Source organism: Neurospora crassa, linkage group IV, assembly GCF_000182925.2.
Source record: "Neurospora crassa OR74A linkage group IV, whole genome shotgun sequence".
Classification (NCBI taxonomy): domain Eukaryota; kingdom Fungi; phylum Ascomycota; class Sordariomycetes; order Sordariales; family Sordariaceae; genus Neurospora; species Neurospora crassa.
This window is the reverse complement of record NC_026504.1, coordinates 2,044,803-2,063,804: the sequence shown is the minus strand read 5'-3', so window position 1 is coordinate 2,063,804 and position 19,002 is coordinate 2,044,803. Positions and strand designations below refer to the sequence as shown.

At 45.3% G+C, this 19,002-nt stretch overlaps 4 protein-coding genes across 5 annotated transcripts; all 4 read right to left on the bottom strand.

Annotated features, from left to right (window-relative positions):
- Positions 1 to 78: 78 nt before the first annotated feature.
- arg-2 (arginine-2) lies at positions 79 to 2,687 on the bottom strand. 2 transcript variants are annotated; one of them, XM_011395968.1, is made up of 4 exons: positions 2,457 to 2,687; positions 2,077 to 2,089; positions 1,729 to 2,000; positions 79 to 1,672 (listed from the first exon to the last, which is right to left on the bottom strand). In XM_011395968.1, exons 3-4 carry the CDS (start codon positions 1,906 to 1,908, stop codon positions 491 to 493), a joined length of 1,362 nt encoding a protein of 453 aa, XP_011394270.1. In that variant the 5' UTR covers positions 1,909 to 2,000; positions 2,077 to 2,089; positions 2,457 to 2,687; the 3' UTR covers positions 79 to 490. The 2 variants fall into 2 exon arrangements, with proteins under 2 accessions (XP_011394270.1, XP_011394271.1); XM_011395969.1 differs by having other exon boundaries at positions 226 to 1,672; positions 1,729 to 2,089; positions 2,457 to 2,617.
- Positions 2,688 to 3,408: 721 nt separating this feature from the next.
- On the bottom strand, positions 3,409 to 5,132 carry NCU07733 (electron transfer flavoprotein beta-subunit). The gene is made up of 3 exons (XM_956890.3): positions 4,929 to 5,132; positions 4,119 to 4,755; positions 3,409 to 4,062 (listed from the first exon to the last, which is right to left on the bottom strand). Exons 1-3 carry the CDS (start codon positions 4,977 to 4,979, stop codon positions 3,980 to 3,982), a joined length of 771 nt encoding a protein of 256 aa, XP_961983.1. The 5' UTR covers positions 4,980 to 5,132; the 3' UTR covers positions 3,409 to 3,979.
- Positions 5,133 to 5,284: 152 nt separating this feature from the next.
- NCU07734 (zinc finger protein gcs1) lies at positions 5,285 to 7,510 on the bottom strand. The gene is made up of 3 exons (XM_956891.3): positions 7,077 to 7,510; positions 6,165 to 6,929; positions 5,285 to 6,042 (listed from the first exon to the last, which is right to left on the bottom strand). The coding sequence occupies exons 1-3, from the start codon at positions 7,122 to 7,124 to the stop codon at positions 5,683 to 5,685; spliced, it is 1,173 nt and encodes a 390-aa protein (XP_961984.1). The 5' UTR covers positions 7,125 to 7,510; the 3' UTR covers positions 5,285 to 5,682.
- A 513-nt stretch (positions 7,511 to 8,023) lies between these two features.
- Positions 8,024 to 10,716, bottom strand: NCU07735 (Grp1p). The gene is made up of 4 exons (XM_956892.3): positions 9,850 to 10,716; positions 9,223 to 9,505; positions 8,948 to 9,166; positions 8,024 to 8,891 (listed from the first exon to the last, which is right to left on the bottom strand). The coding sequence occupies exons 1-4, from the start codon at positions 10,077 to 10,079 to the stop codon at positions 8,559 to 8,561; spliced, it is 1,065 nt and encodes a 354-aa protein (XP_961985.1). The 5' UTR covers positions 10,080 to 10,716; the 3' UTR covers positions 8,024 to 8,558.
- Between the last annotated feature and the right edge of the window lie 8,286 nt (positions 10,717 to 19,002).

The window sequence follows — 19,002 nt, the reverse complement described above, 5'->3', positions numbered from 1 at the left end:
TTTGATAATAGTTTGAAATCAAGACCAGGGAAAACCAGGTGTCACAGAACCAGAGGCTGCCCTGCTTACCAGTCAATGACACCATGTTCCCCGGCAACCAGTGCTTATACAGCACGCTGTCAACATAACCCCTGAATGTTGAAGGGCACCGAATTAGGGGAGGTACTGGACTGGAAGACATACGGCAATCACCAGGAATGGGTAAAATACAACGACTGGAAGACGTTTAGACGTGATAGCACATGGGTATGTATCAACTAGATATTGTCCTCTCTGCGCCATATCAGCCTAATGCCGACTAAACTTATCTGATTCTGCATTCAAAAGTAGTAACAAAAGATATCATATACACCCTAAACCATTAATAACGAGAGGACGTCGCCCAAGAAAGTCCCTTTTACAAAACCCATATCCTTTGTGCTGGAAAACAATAACCCAAGACCAATGACAAACACCGTTCACTAAGAAAATGCAAAGACATTCTCGTCGCTTAAGCAGCGTTAGAAAGAGGAGTGGGCTCAACGCCGACACGCTCCTTGCTGAGAATGTCAATCATGAACTGAGTAGGCCTGTTGTCACGGTAGACCTGGGAGTTGCTCTTGAAAAGCTCGACATTCTCCATGTACTTGTCAAAGAGGTAGGAAGAGTCCATGGGACCACCCTTAGCCTCGGGGTGGAACTGGGTAGAGAAGATGGGGCGGGTCTTGTGCATCATACCCTCGTTGGAGCCGTCGTTAAGGTTGACGAAATACTCCTTGAAGTCGCTAGGGAGGGTGCTGATATCGACGGCGTAACCGTGGTTCTGCGAGGTGATGTGGCACTGACCAGTGGTCAAGTCAAGAGCCGGGATGTTGTGGGCACGGTTACCATACTTGAGCTTGATGGTCTTGGCACCAACAGCGAGAGCAAGAAGCTGGTGACCAAGGCAGATACCCATGATGGGAATAGGGGAAGTCTCCATAAGCTTGGCGAGGTTGTAAACAGTCTCCTGGCAGTGGGTGGGATCACCAGGGCCGTTGGAAATGAAGACACCATCGAAGTTCTCGGCAACCTTGTGGATGGGGTAATTGTAGGGGAAGACGGTGACGGAGGCGCCACGGCTGACCAAGCTACGAAGGATGTTCTCCTTGACACCGCAGTCGATCAGAGCGACGTGGAACTTGGCGTTGGGGTTGGTAACCACAAAGGGAGCCTTGGTGGACACGCGCTTGACAAGGTTGATCTGGCCAGGGTCAATGAAGCCCTCATCCTCATCGGCGTCGTACTCGTCGCCAATGGAGATCCTGGCGAGAGAGGAACCCTGCTCACGGAGGTAGGTGACAATCGCACGAGTGTCAACACCGGAGATGGCGGGAATGCCCTCGCTGGCGCACCACTCGCCCAAGCTCTGAACAGCAGTCCAGTGGCTGTACTGGGTAGCGACATCGGAGACAACGATACCGGCGCACTGGATGTGGGGAGACTCGAAGTACTTGAGGAGGTTGAACTCGTCACGCTCATTCGAAGGGACACCGTAGTTGCCAATCAAGGGCTGGGTGAAGACCAAAATCTGGCCGCGGTACGAGGGATCGGTCATCGACTCGGGGTAACCAACAAGGGAGGTGGTGAAAACGGCTTCACCAGAAATGTTGGTGTTGGCACCGAAGGCGGTACCCTGGAAAACGGGGCCATCCTGAGCGAGAAAATGTTAGGTTTAGCCACGAGAGAAGACTAGTTGTAGGTACGCACCCTGATAGTGAAGGTGGCCTCGGCGCCGGTGGCAGCGGCAGTAGTGCGCGGCTCACGGGCGGGCATGTTCCTGCCCTTGCTGCCGGTAATGGCGGGCTGGCTCAGGTTGCGAACCTGACGGGCGGCGACGCCATTGAGGGCAGAAGCCTTGGGGAGACGAGCGGCCAAGCGAGAGAACATCTTGACTTGAATGGTGATGGGGTGCGGTGGTGATTGGTACGGCTGCTGGGTGATGAGAGGCTCTTATGCGTTAAGGGCTCTCCACAGATGGTCTGTAACACACAAAATTCATCGTCAGTATTCCAGCCGGAAAAGGGTGAGTCAACGGGAGTCGGCGGGGATGCGGACCTGAGAGGTAATCCTACAAAGGCAACAGAATTAGTTTTGATCAGACACTACAAACAGACGGCAAGCGGCAGAAGCGAGGAGAAGAAGTCTCCCCCAGGATGGCTGTCTGCGCGATCTTGAGAGATATGCAATCGGAATCCGTGAAGAGCTGAACTTTGGGGATCACCGCTGGCCACATCTCCCAAAACCAACTCAGAGCGGCATGATGCCAAGCACCCAGGTTGGTGGGTTACTGGCGGGTCGTCCCAACTACTCCGATACAGCATCGCGAGTCAGGCTGGTATGGGGGCTTCATTGCTCATCCGGGGGAACTTCTTTGATGGACTGGGTGGATGGTGGCTGGATACCAGCACGATGGAGGGGCTATCGCGTTATCGTACCTGAGAGGTGAAGACTGACGGGCGCCCGTTCATAAGGGCAGATTGCGACAAGACAAGTTCAGCTGAAGAAAGAAGGTTGGACGAAAGAGTCCGAAAGTCGGGGGAAGCGATTGGGGTTATTGTGTGTTTTGTAGATGGGCAAGAGTTGATGACGGAGTGAGTTGTAGTGTCGAGGGGAGAAACTTGGAGATAAAAGAGGGTGCGAAAGTGGGTGAGGCAAATAGAAAAAGGGCGACATTTGATTGGATCTGGTAGAATTTTTTGAGCTCTTTGTCTTTTTTCTGCCGCAGTGACAGGGTCAGCGCCGACCTGATTGGTCCAGGACTCGGTGACTCCCGCTGCTAGCGAGTCCCAAAGGCCGATTTACGGGGACCGAGGGGTGATTGATCGCGGCGTTGGGATGACTGGGGACCTGGACTTCGTTGGGACGCTGCAAGTTCCACATGCCCTTTGACCATCACGGTTACCACCCCTACTAGTCCCGGAGCCTCACAACTGGAATCACCCATCCGGTGTTCAACATACCTACTATGTACTACGTACACTACACATCGCAACCTATGCCCACAACCCCAGCCACGACATTCACAAACAACGCGACTCCAGCTCGGCATCTCCTGCCCGGGGCACCCCCAACGAATCTCGGAGTTGGAGTGGTCGGGTCCCGCAAAGCCCCCGCAAAGTCCCCGCCTACCTACCGCCGCAGATAAAGATGGTGGATACCCCGCGCTTTCGGTGACTCAAGTTGCGGGGACTTGTACAGTCGCGATTCGCCTCGCTTTCAAGCTTCTGAAGCTCCAAACCCAGGTTGCGCCAGAGCCGGCCGTCGTAATCGGCTGCACGGACAACGGAGGCCGCACGCTGACAGAAGAGGGAACAATCAAATATAGCGTCTGGATCCAGCATATACTCTCGGCGACAGCACACCAATTGAAGAGAGACATCGTCACCACCTTGTCAAGCCACGTAAGTAGCATTTTTGCGGTAGTGGTACCTTACAGCAGCCGAGCACCAATACGTGGGGGATAACAGGCTCCCACACGTCACATTGCATTTGATACATCGCGTAGCATCTGGATGTTGGGCATTACCATTTCAGACGGATTCAGCTTACTCGACCGAGTACGCAATATCAAAGCAGAGACCACCAGGACACCTGGCGAGGTTTTCATCATTGAAAACCGCAAGACAGGACAAGACACAAAACATAGCTCTTCGTACTGTTGCGCTTAACGCGACACATCTTGCGACGAAGTTGGTGCCAATGTGGCCGGCTCAAGCCTCTTTCATCTCAACCGGCCAGCTTGTCGTAGAAGCATGCATGAATAAACTGAAGCTCCAGGCCCCGGGCCGTCACGGTCCCCATGAGACATTGTGACGCCCTTACCGGCTATCAGAAGAGCATGTCCGGTTGCGTATCCGCAACACAGCTGTAGGGACGTGAATTTCAATTTTTCTATGCCAAAACAGATGTCTTCGACACAAGATCCTGGAACTCAGTAACTGGTTGGTGTATGACCGGTTTAAAGAGCACCAAGCTCCTTGAGCTTCGAGACCAAGCCATCCACATCCTCCACTTTGCCACCACCCTGTCTCGGGGGAGGCTCTGAACAACAGAGTTAGCAAACTTCCATCCAGCCCAAAACGAATTGTAGTCCTTACCGGTGACCTTGATAGTTTTGAGCCTCTTCTCGGCCGTAATACCGTAATCCGCCAGCGTCTTCTTCTCGAGCGGCTTCTTCTTGGCCTTCATAATGTTGGGCAAGCTCGCGTACCGGGGCTCGTTGAGGCGCAAGTCGGTCGTGATGACCATGGGCAGCTTGGCCTTGAGCGTCTCAACACCGCCATCCACCTCCCTCGTCACCTGCACAGAATCGCCGCCGGTGAACTCGATCTTGCTCGCCTGGGTGGCCTGCGCCCAGCCCAGCAGACCGGCCAGCATTTGGCCCGTCTGGCCGGCGTCGTCGTCGATGCTCTGCTTGCCCAGGATCACGAGGTTGCTCTTGTTCTGTTCGGTGGCGGCCTTGAGCAGCTTGGCGACGCCCAGCGGCTCGAGGTCCTCGCCCTCCTTGGTCTCGACGTGGATGGCCCGGTCGGCGCCCATGGCCATGGCGGTGCGCAGGACGTCCTGGGCCTTGGTTGGCCCGGCGCTGATGACGCAAATGTCCTCGACGGGGGTCTTCTTCCCCTCGCGGATGCGCACGCTCTCTTCGACCGATAGCTCGTCGAAGGGGTTCATGCTGTGCTTGACACCGGCCGTCTCGACTCCCGTCTGGGCCTTGTTGACTCGCGGCTTGACCTGTATTGATTGGGAAGAGTATCCACATCAGTCATCTGTACTCGGGTAGGTATAATAACAGCATACCATGTAAATGTGCAGCAGGGACTCCATATCAGAACTGTTGTATGGTGCGTGAACACCCGTTATGTTGTTGCCCTTGACTAGGTGGTCAAAAAGGATGGAAGACATACCGCATAGTCAATAACCCGCTTGACGGGCACCAATATCCGTAGGGCTGACATTGTTTTGTGGTATCTGGGGAAAAAGGGTGGGATGAGAGCGGGTGGACTCAATGGCTTGAGCTCTGGTCGCAATCACATCAGTAGGAGGAATGGGGAACGGGGTACGTGAGAATGGGGACGTCAAAGCCGACGGCACGCACACCCATGATGACGAACCGCGGGCCGTGTCCATGCAGCTGGTCCCGCCGGCTGGAACCGACCCAACCGCGGTCATACACTAACCCTAACCCCAACCCCGGCATTGTCACTCTTTTGATCATTCCAAAAGGACGATGTCAACATGTGAATGATAACCTTGTCAGCTTACTGCCAATGCACTTGGTCTTATTCTTGGTTCAGTGACTCGACGAAAATAAGAAATCGTTATCAAGTCTAATACTGCTTAGAGCAATGAGCCATCACTTGACCTCACCAATTTCTGTAGACACCTCTCTGGTCTCAGCGACGGGACCTCGCCGTACACTGGATCCTCCGACGCCGGAGTCGATTCGAAAATATCGATTAGTTTACCTACCCTACCCTGACCCTGACCATTGCATCTCAACACCCCAAGTCGGTCTCACCTTGAACACAACACCGTTGACCTCCTTGATCAGCCCAAATGACAATACAGTAAAAGACAAAAATCATAGGCTGTAAATGATTCCATTACCACTATTCCACCTCACTATTCATCCAATGACGCTACGGGTCAACAAGCCATCTACCAGTCATCCCACTCGTCCTTCTTGGAAGCTGCTGGGGGAGGAGCAGTGGAGCTACCGCTGCTTCCACCCTTGCCCATAACTGCTGTCCCGATTGAGCTACCGGCTGGCTTTCTCTGGTCGGCCGCGCTAGAGAAGTCATCCCAAAACGACCTCTTGCTCTCGTCAAAGTTGCTGCCACCACCGCCAGAGGGAACTGACCTATAGCCACCACCAGCGGAGTTGGAAGGTCCTCCCTCGACAAACCGGTTGAAACTCTCTGTCGCGGTTTTGGCGCCAGCCTGTGCTACAGTCTGTGCTGAAACGGCGGCTTGCGCTGCCGCAACACGGGCTTTTGCAGCGAGCTCTGATTCGGCTATCTATATTGGGCGGAAGAAGTCCAAATTAGCAAACATGTATCTCGAAGTGATCCAAGTAGATGTGTCCTGGGCCAATGTCCGACAGAGGGATGGTTTGTTGAGCGGAGACCAAGGATACATACCTGCTTAGCTGTAGGCTGGATATAACCCTCATTAACCGTCTTCGCCGTCTGGGTCACTGTCTTGGTAAACCATCCGAACCCTTTACTCAGCGCCGCCACGGGATCCTTTTGCAACTCATCGAGACCCGGCAAGCTTGCGCCGCCATCATTCTTTGGCTGCGACGACACTGTGTTCCCAAAGCCCTGATACTTTCCTCCCTGGCTAGGCGGCAGATTGTCCGGTCTGCTGGCGTTGGCAGCACCCAGTTTAGCAAAGTACTTGTCGTCCACCTTGATCGTCGTTCCCGGCTTAGGGCTGGCCGTCCTACTGCTCGTGCCGCTCAATGGCACCCCACCAGCCACGCTGCTTGGACTCTGACTTGTTTCCTGCTGCTGGGCCAGTGGCTTCTTCTCCCCAGGCACGTACTCCCTCCCCTCAACCTTGGCACTCAGCCTCTCCTTGTATTCTTCGCCAACATCGCCGCTGTACCGCTCCGCAATCGTCGCATCGTCCCAGCTGATTCCGCGCAACTTGGTGTCGGAATGGTTCTCGAAAAAGGTGCGCCAGGTGTCATTGCCGCCGAGCCGCATGCGCTCAATTTCGGCCTGCTTGAAGGCGTCCATGGAAACCGAGCGCACGAAGGAGATGTGCACGCCCAGGCCGCGATGAACGCCCGCACACGAGAGGCAGATAAAGATGCCGAACTTTGGTGAACACCATTGCGGGCTTGGGGCACCGCAGTCGCAGCAGATGTTGTTGTTGTTCTCCTTCTGCATCGCAGCGAGCTACAAGGGTCACAAGTCAGCTTGGAAGGTTCCAGTTGGCCCTTTGCGCCGCCACATCGCTTTTCCCCCTCTGGATCGTGCAGCTAATCTCACAAAGACAGCGATTGAACGGGTTGGACGCCTTGGGCGGGTTGGTCGGTCACATACCTTGGACTTCGTCTCCGGGTCTATCTCCCACATCCCTTTGGTAGCCATGGTGGGCAACTTGTACGTGCAATTGTGCGCGAACCGACCGGTTACGTGATTCCTCGCTGGGACGGCCTACTTGAGAGCAGAGTCTCGTCGAAGCAAATTGGAAGAAGAAGTTCGCCGTCTTTGGATTCCTTGCGCTATGTTGCGTCGCGTGATGTTTCGGATTACAGTAGGGGTTGTCTGGTGGACAATCAGTCAGACAGACAATTGGCGACTTGAATGATGAAGTCGCCCGCGCTATTGCAGGCACCCCCTGCCCTACGCTTCAGCAGTTGGTTTACCTCGGACGGCTACCTTCCTTCGTTTTAGTGGCACTGGAGCGACCAGCCAGGACGGAAACCCGACCCGAAGTGTTGGAAGATCGAGGCATGCTGATCATTAGGTCACGTTCCATCTACCCGACGAATTACTACAACTTGAGTTTGGGACTGCATTTTAGATTTGCTAAGATATGATCAGTTACGTGATTCAAGCAACAACCTAACCGAATTGAAATTCACAAGCCATAAGAGTATTCATCGAGGCCACAGTGCATGGTGCGTGTACACAAGCCAGCTCGTCCGTCCATCCAACCTTCAGGATCCTACCTTCCGTTATGTCGACCATTCATATCTACCTAGGTAGGTACCATGTTTTATGCAAAGGTCCAGACCTGGCCTTTTCTCATCATTCGTCACGCACTGCGAATAAAGATCAGGGGCGTTTCAGGGGACCGCTTGTTAACGGGGAGCTGCCCCTCTCTGGCCTGCAGGAACATCTGCAACTGTCCGTCCCCAACTTTGTCACAACCACCCATCAAGGCACGCAAGGCACGGGCAGTGGATCCATTAGTTCCCTCCAACACTACTTCTACGCCTCACAATTAGGTGATTCCCATGTTGAGGATGACTGGACACGTATCTATCACAAACCACTTTACCCGTTGGCGTTCCTATTAATTAAACATGACATATCAATGACTTCTTGGCCCGATCATGCTTATTTTCCTATTCCTAGACCGATTTGACTGACCATCTCCTGCAAACATGAGAGTTTGAAAACACTAGATGAATGTAAGCGACCCTGAGATAAAAGATGATCCATAACACATAAATGAAGAAGACAAGTCATGAAAAATATTAGATTTTTGTTGCCTGCAAAGAGCCGCAGGATAACGATGCCTGAAGTCTACCAGCGATTTGAGGCCTTTGCAAACCCCCATAACCCGTGACGCCAGACATGATCACATTATCCCACCGCCCAATCTTCCCGCTTTCATACCCACTTGCAGATCCCGCCATAAAAAGAAAATCATTCGTTCCGTGCCAAAATCGTGAGGGTAAAAATGCATGCGCCCAGTAAAACATAAGACATGTGTCGGTCGAGATTAAAGTAGTGTCTGTGACCGAAATCTTTATTAACTTGTGCGCACACTCATCTCGTCATCAAATGGAGTGTTTAAGCAGAGGCAGTGACAGCAGCGCCAGCCTGCTCGGTAGTGCCGTTGGTGGGGGCCTGGGCCTCGCCCTCGGGTTCGTTGGCCTCCTCGTCGGTCTTGTCGGGGCTATCGATGGCGACCTTGACAGCGATCTCGCGGCCCTCGATCTCCTTGCCGTTCATCTCAGCGACAGCCTTCTGCTGGAGCTCCTCCGAGGCGAGGGTAACGAAGCCGAAGCCACGGCCCTTGCGGGGCTCACCCCGGGCCTGAAGCTTCTTAATCATGAAGCGAGGGATGGGGCGAAGAGCAATCTTCGCGGAGGAAGGCTGGTAAGCAGCGAAAAGTTCCTTAAGCTGTGGAAAGAGTTAGCATGTCTCCAGTCATGGCATAGGTCGGCACAAAAACTCACCTTCTCCTCGGTCAGGTCGTAGGGAAGGTTGGCGACCATGACCTTGGTCTTGGAAGGAATACCGTCAGCCGGGGGGCCGCGCTCGCGGCGCTCACGGGGAGAGCGGTTGTGGGGCTTGCCGGCCTTGTTGTCGCTGTTGTGAGTCTCGTTGGTGATGTCCTTCAGAGCCTCGGTAGCAGGGGAAGTGGAGCCCTCGGCACCCTCCTCCTTCTTCTCGCCCTAGGTCGGGATGTCAGTTTCTCTGTCCACTTCACAGATGATGTAATGGAACTTACACGATCGCCACGAGCGCGTCCGCCACGGCCACGACCGGCGCGACCGCGGCCACGAGTGGACTGGCGGCGGCGAGTGCCCTCATGGCCCTCACCGTTGGCACCCTCGGCCTTCTCGTTAGACTCGGGCTTGCGAGCGAGCTGGACGGAGACCTTGCGCTCGAGGATCTCCTTGCCGGAGAGCTCAGCGATGGCACGCTCAGCCTCGCTAGGGGTAGAGAGGTCGACGAAGGCGTAGCCGACAGGGCGGTCGGTGCGAGGGTTCTTGGGAATGGAAACAGACTCACTGCGCGCAACGAAACTGGTTAGTAACGGACGAGCACACGTAACACGGGACCAAGAAACCCGGATGTCAACCCCACCCTACGGCCCTGCAAGCGGCCCACTCTCACAGCCAGAGGAGCGAGGTGGATGACGTGACGTCAAAGGGCCAAAGGGCCTAAACAAGGCAACATGATGGAAACGGGAAGGGGAATGTGAGGTTTGTGGCGGGCAACTGCTTCCAGCCGCGTAAATACAATCCAAACAAGGCGGGGAAGCGGGATGCAGGGAAACAATGCAAAGGCGGTGAGAGGACAAGGGCAGACAACGACAAAGGGAAAAAGGGTAGGCGGGACGAGCCAAACTTACACAAGGTAGCCCTTGAAGAATTCTTTCAACTCCCCCTCCGTTGTCGCATAGGCAAGGTTGCCGATGTAGAGGCGGCGACCTTCGGCAGCGCTGGCAAGGACAGCATCGTTGGCGGCGGGCTTCTCGTCAGCGGACTTGTTGCCAGTCAGAGAGGTGTTGGCCAGAGCGTTGGTAACGTCGTTGACGGCGGCGGCAGCAGCGTCAGTGATTTTCTCCACGACAGCAGACATGGTGATTGATTGTGATGTCGAAAGTTGACTTGGTTGGAGTAGGTGATCCACAGGAGGTGACGTGAGCGTTGGACTCGTTTGGATAGGGAGATGAGCGCCTGGGGTGTTGTAAGGACGTTCACGGACGAGAAAGGTTGAACTCTGGGTCTGAGGGGGAGTCAGAAGGGTAGCTTGGTGCCCTAGATAGCTTGAGGGGGGGGTTGGTTGAAGGTGGTTTGAGCGGACTTCAGATTGCTTGAATGGTTGACGGGAAGAAGAGAGGAAGAAAAAGGAAAGGATCAGGTGTTGGTGAGTCGGCGCGCTCCAAATTTCAAATATTTTTTGCTACCGTTCGGGGAATTAAACGAAAGGCAGGCGTGGCGGCTTTGGCCCAGGGTACATCCGGTACGTCCCCATAGTACCTACCCTCCACCTGGAGGCAAGGCGAGTTCCAGCTTCCAGTTGTCACTCTTACGCTTCCCAATCGCCGAGGTGGACAACGGACGAGTGCCAACTGGGGTAGGCAGCATGTACCTACCACCCAGCCTGGCCAGTGCCGTGTGGGCAGGTGCAAGCAGCCCGCCCAGCGCAGTGCCCCCAGGCGGGGGTCCGGGTCTTTCAACAACTTGGAAGCCAAACTTTGGGCCTCCAGGCTCAGTCCGTCCGCTCGGGCCTGTGTTTTATACCACCCCTCGGTACCTCTTATATACGACCCCTCCGAACGCACCTTCACTGAACAGAGGGCCGAATCGGACACAGTTGCAACCGCCTGAACCGCACCTTAGCAAGCGAGCGTCAAGCGCTGCCCGCTGAAATGAGGGGAGGCGCGGACATCAACCACTGAACATTCGCAAGTGGCAACGGCTCAGGGATACGCCATCATCGTCGCAAACGCCAAGGTCTGTCCGCTTGTCCTGCCATTTGGGATCCACCGAAGGGGAAAGGAGCGTGGAGAAGCTCAAGCAACAGGGAAGCACAGTGCGGCGCAGTCAATGCGATGAGGCCAGCATCGATGTGCATCATGGGAGCGGTTGTAAGGTTGGTGATAGTCTATCGACTTGAACTTACCTCGCTAGGTATTCTAGTCAGAAAGACAGGTACAACGTCGTGTCTTCCACGGAGATTTTCAAGTTGTGTCTTGGCCCGACAGATTCGGAGTCTTCGAGCGCGTTCCGAGTCGATCTTTCCGGGGAAGGCTACCGGGTTGTTGCGAAGGCTCTCAATTGTCAAAGAAGTGAAAGAACGAACAAGTGAGTTGTGGAACTACCTATTGCTGCTTTCTTTTATAGCTGAGCAACTGCTCGTTCTTTCCCTTCACACGTTTCTGATATTGGGCATGTTACAATAACAACGCTGTCTGCGGTGGATCGCTGCTAAGGAAAGAGAAGATGGCTTTCCATCTTAAGTGACCTGCGCCATTCACCAATAGCCTTGCTCACCTACGATCTTTACATATGTCCTTTCAAGTTCTGTAGAAGAACGAAGTGATTCAATCTCGATCGTACGTTGAAGATGGAATCAGGTGAGCGTTTGGGAACGCAACCGACTATCGCTCCAGATCGAAATGTATGTCTATACTATCGATACAGAAAGGAACTGACATATACTCCACCCGGGCGAGGCTATGAGATGGCCTTACTCTTGTTTTCAAAACAAAAGAAGCAAGTGACACTGACTCCACGAACGGTAACAGAGGTCGACTATATCGTAGTGACATATCGGGCTACAGTTCCCGGTCGGCTGCAAAACGTACTGTATCTTTTCACTTTCTTCAAAAGCCATGGTCAGAATGTGAGCAAAATTCGATGATTACTCAGCTCTTTCGCATTGTCAAGTTGGTTGCTGGCGGTGATGCATACTTATGGAGCGTGAATAAGTACTCTCGTCCCGTCCTACCGTGTGCGACACTGTGTCGATTTCCACTGGAGTCCTATCAACTTTCAACTCCACCTAAGCTTCTTGCCTTTCAGGGATCGAAGCAGCTGTCGTTCGGCGAGACAGACGGGAGACACTCAGCCGCACAAAGAACGTTTGCGCATGCTTCCTCATTGGCTCCTTGAGATAGGAGTAAGGGCGATATCTGTGATCCAGTCCACACTTGGATTCTGACGACGGTGAGGTTTGAAACGTCCTTTTGTGGCTCGCCCGGATTATGACACGCTTCGGCGTCGAAAGTGGCTCCCATTTGGTTGCGGAATGACGTGGATGTGGGCATCCGCTTTCTAGACGCTTCCAGGTTCCTAGCGGATGCTTCGTGCTCCACCGTCAAAAACGGGTTGGAGCCGTGCCCCAAAAAACATCATCACGATCCTCCACATACTGCTAGAGGGGGCCGAGGGGTCTCCGTGAACAGGCAAAAAAGGGGGGTGGTTTTGGCCAAATACCGACAAGACATACTACACACAGTACCAACCCAAGGTGTCGGGTTATGCTGGTATTTCCCCTTGCTCGCACAGGTCTACTTGTCCAGGGTTTATTCATGCGTTGTAGTGTATGGCTGCTTGGGTGCGGAGGCTTCAAGTCATCCCCAGGCTGTCTTTAGGCATACGCTTGCAAAAGCCAGGACCCCTAAACTACTATGCAGGCAAATAGGAGATGAGAAGAAATGGAAAGGAACTTAACGGTTCACCGCCTATGTATCGGGGAAACTAATGAGTGTATAAATGTTACGTTAACTGGGCGTTCCAAAACGCGTGGATAGGGCGGGGTAGTCTCTGAACAGACCCCATCTGCCTCCGTTCCCCCGCCCCACATAAAATGTGGGTCTCCTCGAACTTTGTGAGAGGAGGTCTGTGTCAATTTTGAGCATTTTGGCCGTCAAACGCTATTATTCCCATACAAACAAAACTCTACTCAAGCATATCACTCGCAGATATCTCTATAACTACAACCAATACCTAAACCTAATTTAATTATTGAGTTTAATATCAATCCTACCTTTAATTTCGCAACTTTTTTTTTTTTACTATAATTAATATTCATTATTAAACAAAGTCTAAGGCGTTCCTTCGTTAAACGCTATAATTACCATCCTAAGAAATAAGTATTATATTTTATTTATTCTTTATTATATTAATCTAAAATTTAATATTAAATATAGCCTAGTTTAATTCTACCTTCAACGAAATTTTAGGGTTTATTCAATACTTTAAAACTTATTCCAACTTCGCTATTTCGCCCTCTCCCGGATTAACATCGTACGAATATATCGCTATTATTGTTAAATATATATACCTAATAAAATATTTTAGATTTTAAATTCGTTTTATATATACTATCGTCCAACTTCTACTTAATCCAATCTTTCAATTAATTATAAATTCTAACCGCCATAAACCTCGTTTAGAATAGGTTAAATATATCCGTCGTATTATATACCGTTCTAGTAATACTATTTTTATAGTAGTAATTAATTTTAATAAGAGTATTATACTTCAAATAATATTAATAATTTTACTAAATAAAATTATTTTACAAATTATTCCCTTAAACCGTCTTAATTAGGAATAGAGGGACGTTATTATAAAGTACCCTAATGCTAAGCTTTTACTTATTAATTAAGACTTTTATAAAGTATATTTAGTAATTACTATTCTAAATATAAAGTATTTAATTAATATACTTAAACTTATATAATATAGGACTATATATATACTAAATATTTTACGTATATCCTCCTCGGGCCTAAGTAGGCTCTTTACTATTAATTCCTTAAAATCCTTCGCAATTCGGAATTCGCCGCCCGTATAGTATTTATAATTATAAATAAATTTTATATAATCTACTAATAGTACAACTTCCGTATTAAATTCTCTAATCTCTTTTAACTCTACCGGACCCTTCCCTTCTCTATTTTTTAATTCGGTTATATAACTATATTAATTAGAGAATCCAAGGTTTATATATAATAATACGCTAATTTTTATAAATTTAGGGAATCTTCTAACTCCCTACGTATTATCCGTACTTTAATCGACCGCCTTAATATTAGTATAGTTTTCGATTATATTCTACTTAGCGAAAATTAAACTTTTAAGTAACTTAAATTTCTCTTCATCCCTATAGTAGGGGTAATAATCCCTAAAACTATTATTTACATCGATAGTAAGGACCTAATTAGTAAAGTAAAGAAGCATCTTATCCGTATTATAATTAAATGTAATTTCTATATTAGAACCGAAGTGCTTATAGTAGTTTAAATTTACTACTCTTATATCCGCCCCCCTAATTAAGAACGTTTATATTAATAATTTATTACCCCTAATTCCCAATACTATATTATTATATCGATAATTATATTAGGGATAGGTATAAATATACTTAATATAGCCCGAGTTATATAATATAATAAAGTTACGTTTAAGGATATTACAGATTTATAATAATATTTTAATTACGCTATTCGTGTTAGTAGAGAGGGTATTGCCTATTTCTTTGTACCTTATTAATATTTCAATTAGTTTAGATATATATTTAAAAGGCCGTCTTTATTGTAAAACCAATTATATAATAACTGTTCATATATATATAATACTAAATTATTATTTATATTAGATATAATCTTTAATATAGTTCAATCTTAGCTACTTAGTTAGTCTAAATGCCCTTCGTTTATAACAAACCCTAATTTTAATATATTTAGGACTATTAAACCGAGGAAATAAACGAAGTATAATATTAAATAACGGGCTGAATTAATTATATATTACCCTAATATATATATTATTGCAAATATAAAATATTTTTACAAAGCCATTCTCTATATTCTCTAAGGTTATATTAATTATAATAATTATATTCGTACTATATATTATAATAAGTATAATTATTACCTTAATCGGATTAAATAGTTATTTAAAAGGCCGAAGAAGAAGCTTAGCCCACTATCCGATACCTCTAAGGCCGGTATTTTCTTATTACACCTCCAAAACTTCTTCTTAAAGCGTATTATATTGGTATATGTATTATATTATATTAATTTCTAAATACCCTACGCTATTCTTTTACTACCCGAAATCTTCTAGCAAATTACATGTACTATAGTCGTAATTAAAGTAAACGATTTAATACATATATTAAACGACCTAATAATATATATACCCCTTTTATAGGATTAGGAGCACTTTAATACTTATAGGCCTAACTTTTTTGTAGAGTATATTAAAGTACTATCGGTTATTAAAGTAAACTAGAATAGTAAGTATAAGAATAGTTCTATTAAAGATATAGTATATAGTAGGAATAATACTATCCAACTTACTTTACCCCCGCTTCCTTATATTTTTACGACCCTAACCCCTATTTTTAATCCCCGCCCTACTAAATATTATATAACTACTAACTAGCGTTAATATATTTATTAAAGTACTTCTTATATTTAATTACTTTTACTTTAATTAAAGTAGGTTATTTATCTAAATTAAAACTATTCAATTCTCGCTCTAATTAAAGTTTAATAACCTATATATATTACTTATAAATAACCTTCGCTTTAATTAAAGTAAATAAATTCGCTCTAATTAGAATAAAAGATAATAGTCTAGAATTTACTCTAATTAGAGCGAAAATTGTTTATAAGTAATATATAGGTTGCTTACTAGATTCTAATTAAAGCGAAAACCGTATTTAACTATTATAATATTTTAATCGAATATAGCAGGTTAGGCTCGACTTATTAATTAGGTAAAAAACGTATATATAGGTTTATAATTAATAAATTTACTCCTTACTTCTAGTATTTACTACTAGCGTTAACCTTGTCTACTCCCCTTCCATACCCTTACACTTTATAATTTTTAGAAACTTATATATTCCTTAAAGTACTATTTTATTATATTCCCTCTCCTAGTTCTTTAGTAAACTAAATTTTATCTCTACTTATATTATCGACCTTAGAGTTTAATATTAATACTAAGTTTAATGTTTAGTATATTTTACTATCCTCCGCCTATTTTACCTTACTATATTTATTATCCCTATCCGAAAGTTTTATAGCCTAATATAAATCGGTTTAAGGCTCCTACAAGTACGCTTCTTATATAGAAATCGGCATTCCGGGAAGGGTATAGTTAATCTCTAATTATTCAACCTTAATAATATTAAAAGTACTTCCTTTATCCTAATTTAAATAGCGCTAATTATAAAATATATAAACAAATATAATTACTATCTTAAAATATAAATCGACGTTGAAGCTTAAATTAATACTATTTTTATTGTTTAATTTAAATTCCCTATAAGTTAAGTTAGTAAACTATTAAATTTAACGGATAAACCCCGTACCTTACAAACTTCGTAATAATTATTACTAATTTATAGTAAAAGGAATACGTTATTTAGCACTTTAATAAGCGTTAAATTAAGTAACGATATTGTTAATCTATAGTAAAAGGAATATACCGTCCAATACTTCGAATAAATTTTTAACTATATAAATACTCATTCGAAGTATTAGACGGTATATATATATAGAAAGGAGAGTTTAGGGACTGGGGCGAAGAGGGGGGGAGGTAATTCTTATACCTTTTTAAGAGGGTTTAAAGCCGCTCTAGATTAGCGTCTCTTCTATTTACTTTAGTATTAGAATAAAAAGTAAGGGCGATTTTAATAAATAGTTTTTAAAGAGGGGAGGGGGTAGGGGAAGTAGTAAGGGTTAGGGTTAATTCTAAATATTAGGATAAAGACCTAGGGCCTAGGGTACCGCGTACGGGCCTTATTAATAATTACTTACGGCGTTTATCGGTATATTTACTATTATATTAGAATAAAATTTAAATGGTTTGGGGTATAACGTATAAACCTTATTTAGAATTACCTACGGCGCCTATCCGTATATTTACTATTATATTAAAATAAAATCCAAATAGCCTAAAGTATAGTATATAAGCCTTATTTAGAATTATTTATAGCGCTTATTTGTATATTTACTACTATATTAGAATAAAATCTAACGACCTAAATATTCTATCTAATTAAAATTAGTACTATATTTTAATTAAAGCGAAGTTAAATATATAAGACTATTTTAAGTCTAATATCTATACCTATTAATAAAGGGGGTTGTACTCTAATTAGAGCGAAGTTAGAGTTTTTCTACCTCTTAAATTTTAAGAAGATTATTGAATATTCTTTCTATATTTAGTACGGGGCCGGGGTAGATAGTTCGTACTCTAATTAAAGTAAAGTATTTTATTTCTTAGAAATCTTAAAAAGATTTAAGTATTTTCTCTGTATTTAGTATAGGGCCGGGGTAGGCAATTTATACTCTAATTAAAGCGAAGTATTTTATTTCTCAAAAATCTTAAGAAGATTATTAAATATTCTCTCCGTATGTACGGGGCCGGGGTGGACGGTTCGTACTCTAATTAAAGCGAAGTGTTTTATTTTTTAGAAATTTTAAAAAGATTATTAAATATTCTCTCCGTATATACGAGGCTGGGGTAGGCGGTTCGTACTCTAATTAGAACAAAGTGTTTTATCTTTTAGAAATTTTAAAAAGATTTATATTCTCTTTATATATATGGGGCTGGGGTAGGCGGTTCGTACTTTAATTAAAGCGAAGTATTTTATTTCTTAAAAATTTTAAAAAAATTTAAATATTCTCTCTATATTTAGTACGGGGCTAGAGTAGGCGGTTCGTACTCTAACTAAAGTAAAGTATTTTATCTCTTAAAAATCTTAAGAAGACTTATATTCTCTCCGTATGTACGGAGCCGGGGTAGGCGGTTCGTACTCTAATTAGAACAAAGTATTTTATCTCTTAAAAATTTTAAAAAGACTTATATTCTCTCTATATATACGGGGCCGGGGTAGGCGGTTCGTACTCTAACTAAAGCGAAGTATTTTATCTCTTAGAAATCTCAAGAAAACTTAAGTATCCTTTCTGTATATATAGGGCTAGAATAGACGGTTCGTACTCTAATTAAAACGAAGTATTTTATTTCTCAAAGATTTTAAGAAGATTTAAGTATTCTCTCTATATTTGGTACGGGGCCGGAGTAGATAGTTCGTACTCTAACTAAAGCGAAGTATTTTATTTCTTAGAAATTTTAAAAAAATTTAAATATTCTCTTTATATTTAATACGGGGCTGGGGTAGGTAATTTGTACTTTAATTAAAGTAAAGTATTTTATCTCTTAAAGATTTTAAAAAAATTTAAATATTCTCTTTGTATTTAGTACGGGGTTGGGGTGGGCAGTTCGTACTCTAATTAGAGCGAAGTATTTTATTTCTCAAAAATTTTAAAAAAATTTATATTCTCTCTATATATATAGGGCTGGAGTAGGCGGTTTGTACTCTAACTAGAGTAAAGTATTTTATCTTTTAAAAATTTTAAAAAAATTTAAATATTCTCTTTGTATTTAATATAGGGCTAGAGTAGGCGGTTTGTACTCTAACTAGAGCGAAGTGTTTTATTTCTTAGAAATTTTAAGAAGATTTATATTCTCTCTGTATATATAGGGCCGGGGTAGGCGGTTCGTACTCTAATTAAAGCGAAGTATTTTATCTCTTAAAAATTTTAAAAAGATTTAAATATCCTCTCCGTATATACGGAGCCGGGGTAGGCGGTTCGTACTCTAATTAAAGTAAAGTATTTTATCTCTTAAAAATCTTAAGAAGACTTAAATATCTTTTCTATATATACGGGGCCGGGGTAGGCGGTTCGTACTCTAATTAGAGTAAAGTGTTTTATTTCTCAAAAATTTTAAAAAGATTTAAATATTCTCTCTGTATTTAGTACGGGGTTGGGGTAGGCGGTTCGTACTCTAACTAAAGTAAAGTGTTTTATTTCTTAAAAATTTTAAAAAGACTTAAATATTCTCTCTGTATTTAGTACGGGGCCGGAGTAGGCGGTTCGTACTCTAATTAAAACGAAATTAAATATATAAAATTACTTTAATTTAATATCTTTAATATACCTTTCTATTATAAGGGCGGGGGGGGT

Excerpts from the sequence above, each read along its gene's own strand:
- arg-2 (XM_011395968.1), bottom strand. The coding sequence starts at position 1,908 with ATGTTCTCTCGCTTGGCCGCTCGTCTCCCCAAGGCTTCTGCCCTCAAT. Across the intron at positions 1,673-1,728 it reads AGGCCACCTTCACTATCAGG|GATGGCCCCGTTTTCCAGGG; the intron begins GTGCGTACCTAC and ends TTTCTCGCTCAG.
- NCU07733 (XM_956890.3), bottom strand. The coding sequence starts at position 4,979 with ATGTCAGCCCTACGGATATTGGTGCCCGTCAAGCGGGTTATTGACTAT. Across the intron at positions 4,756-4,928 it reads AGCGGGTTATTGACTATGCG|GTCAAGCCGCGAGTCAACAA; the intron begins GTATGTCTTCCA and ends CAATCAATACAG. Across the intron at positions 4,063-4,118 it reads CAAAACTATCAAGGTCACCG|AGCCTCCCCCGAGACAGGGT; the intron begins GTAAGGACTACA and ends TCTGTTGTTCAG.
- NCU07734 (XM_956891.3), bottom strand. The coding sequence starts at position 7,124 with ATGGCTACCAAAGGGATGTGGGAGATAGACCCGGAGACGAAGTCCAAG. Across the intron at positions 6,930-7,076 it reads ACCCGGAGACGAAGTCCAAG|CTCGCTGCGATGCAGAAGGA; the intron begins GTATGTGACCGA and ends TGACCCTTGTAG. Across the intron at positions 6,043-6,164 it reads TCCAGCCTACAGCTAAGCAG|ATAGCCGAATCAGAGCTCGC; the intron begins GTATGTATCCTT and ends CGCCCAATATAG.
- NCU07735 (XM_956892.3), bottom strand. The coding sequence starts at position 10,079 with ATGTCTGCTGTCGTGGAGAAAATCACTGACGCTGCTGCCGCCGCCGTC. Across the intron at positions 9,506-9,849 it reads TTCTTCAAGGGCTACCTTGT|TGAGTCTGTTTCCATTCCCA; the intron begins GTAAGTTTGGCT and ends CGTTGCGCGCAG. Across the intron at positions 9,167-9,222 it reads GACGCGCTCGTGGCGATCGT|GGCGAGAAGAAGGAGGAGGG; the intron begins GTAAGTTCCATT and ends ATCCCGACCTAG.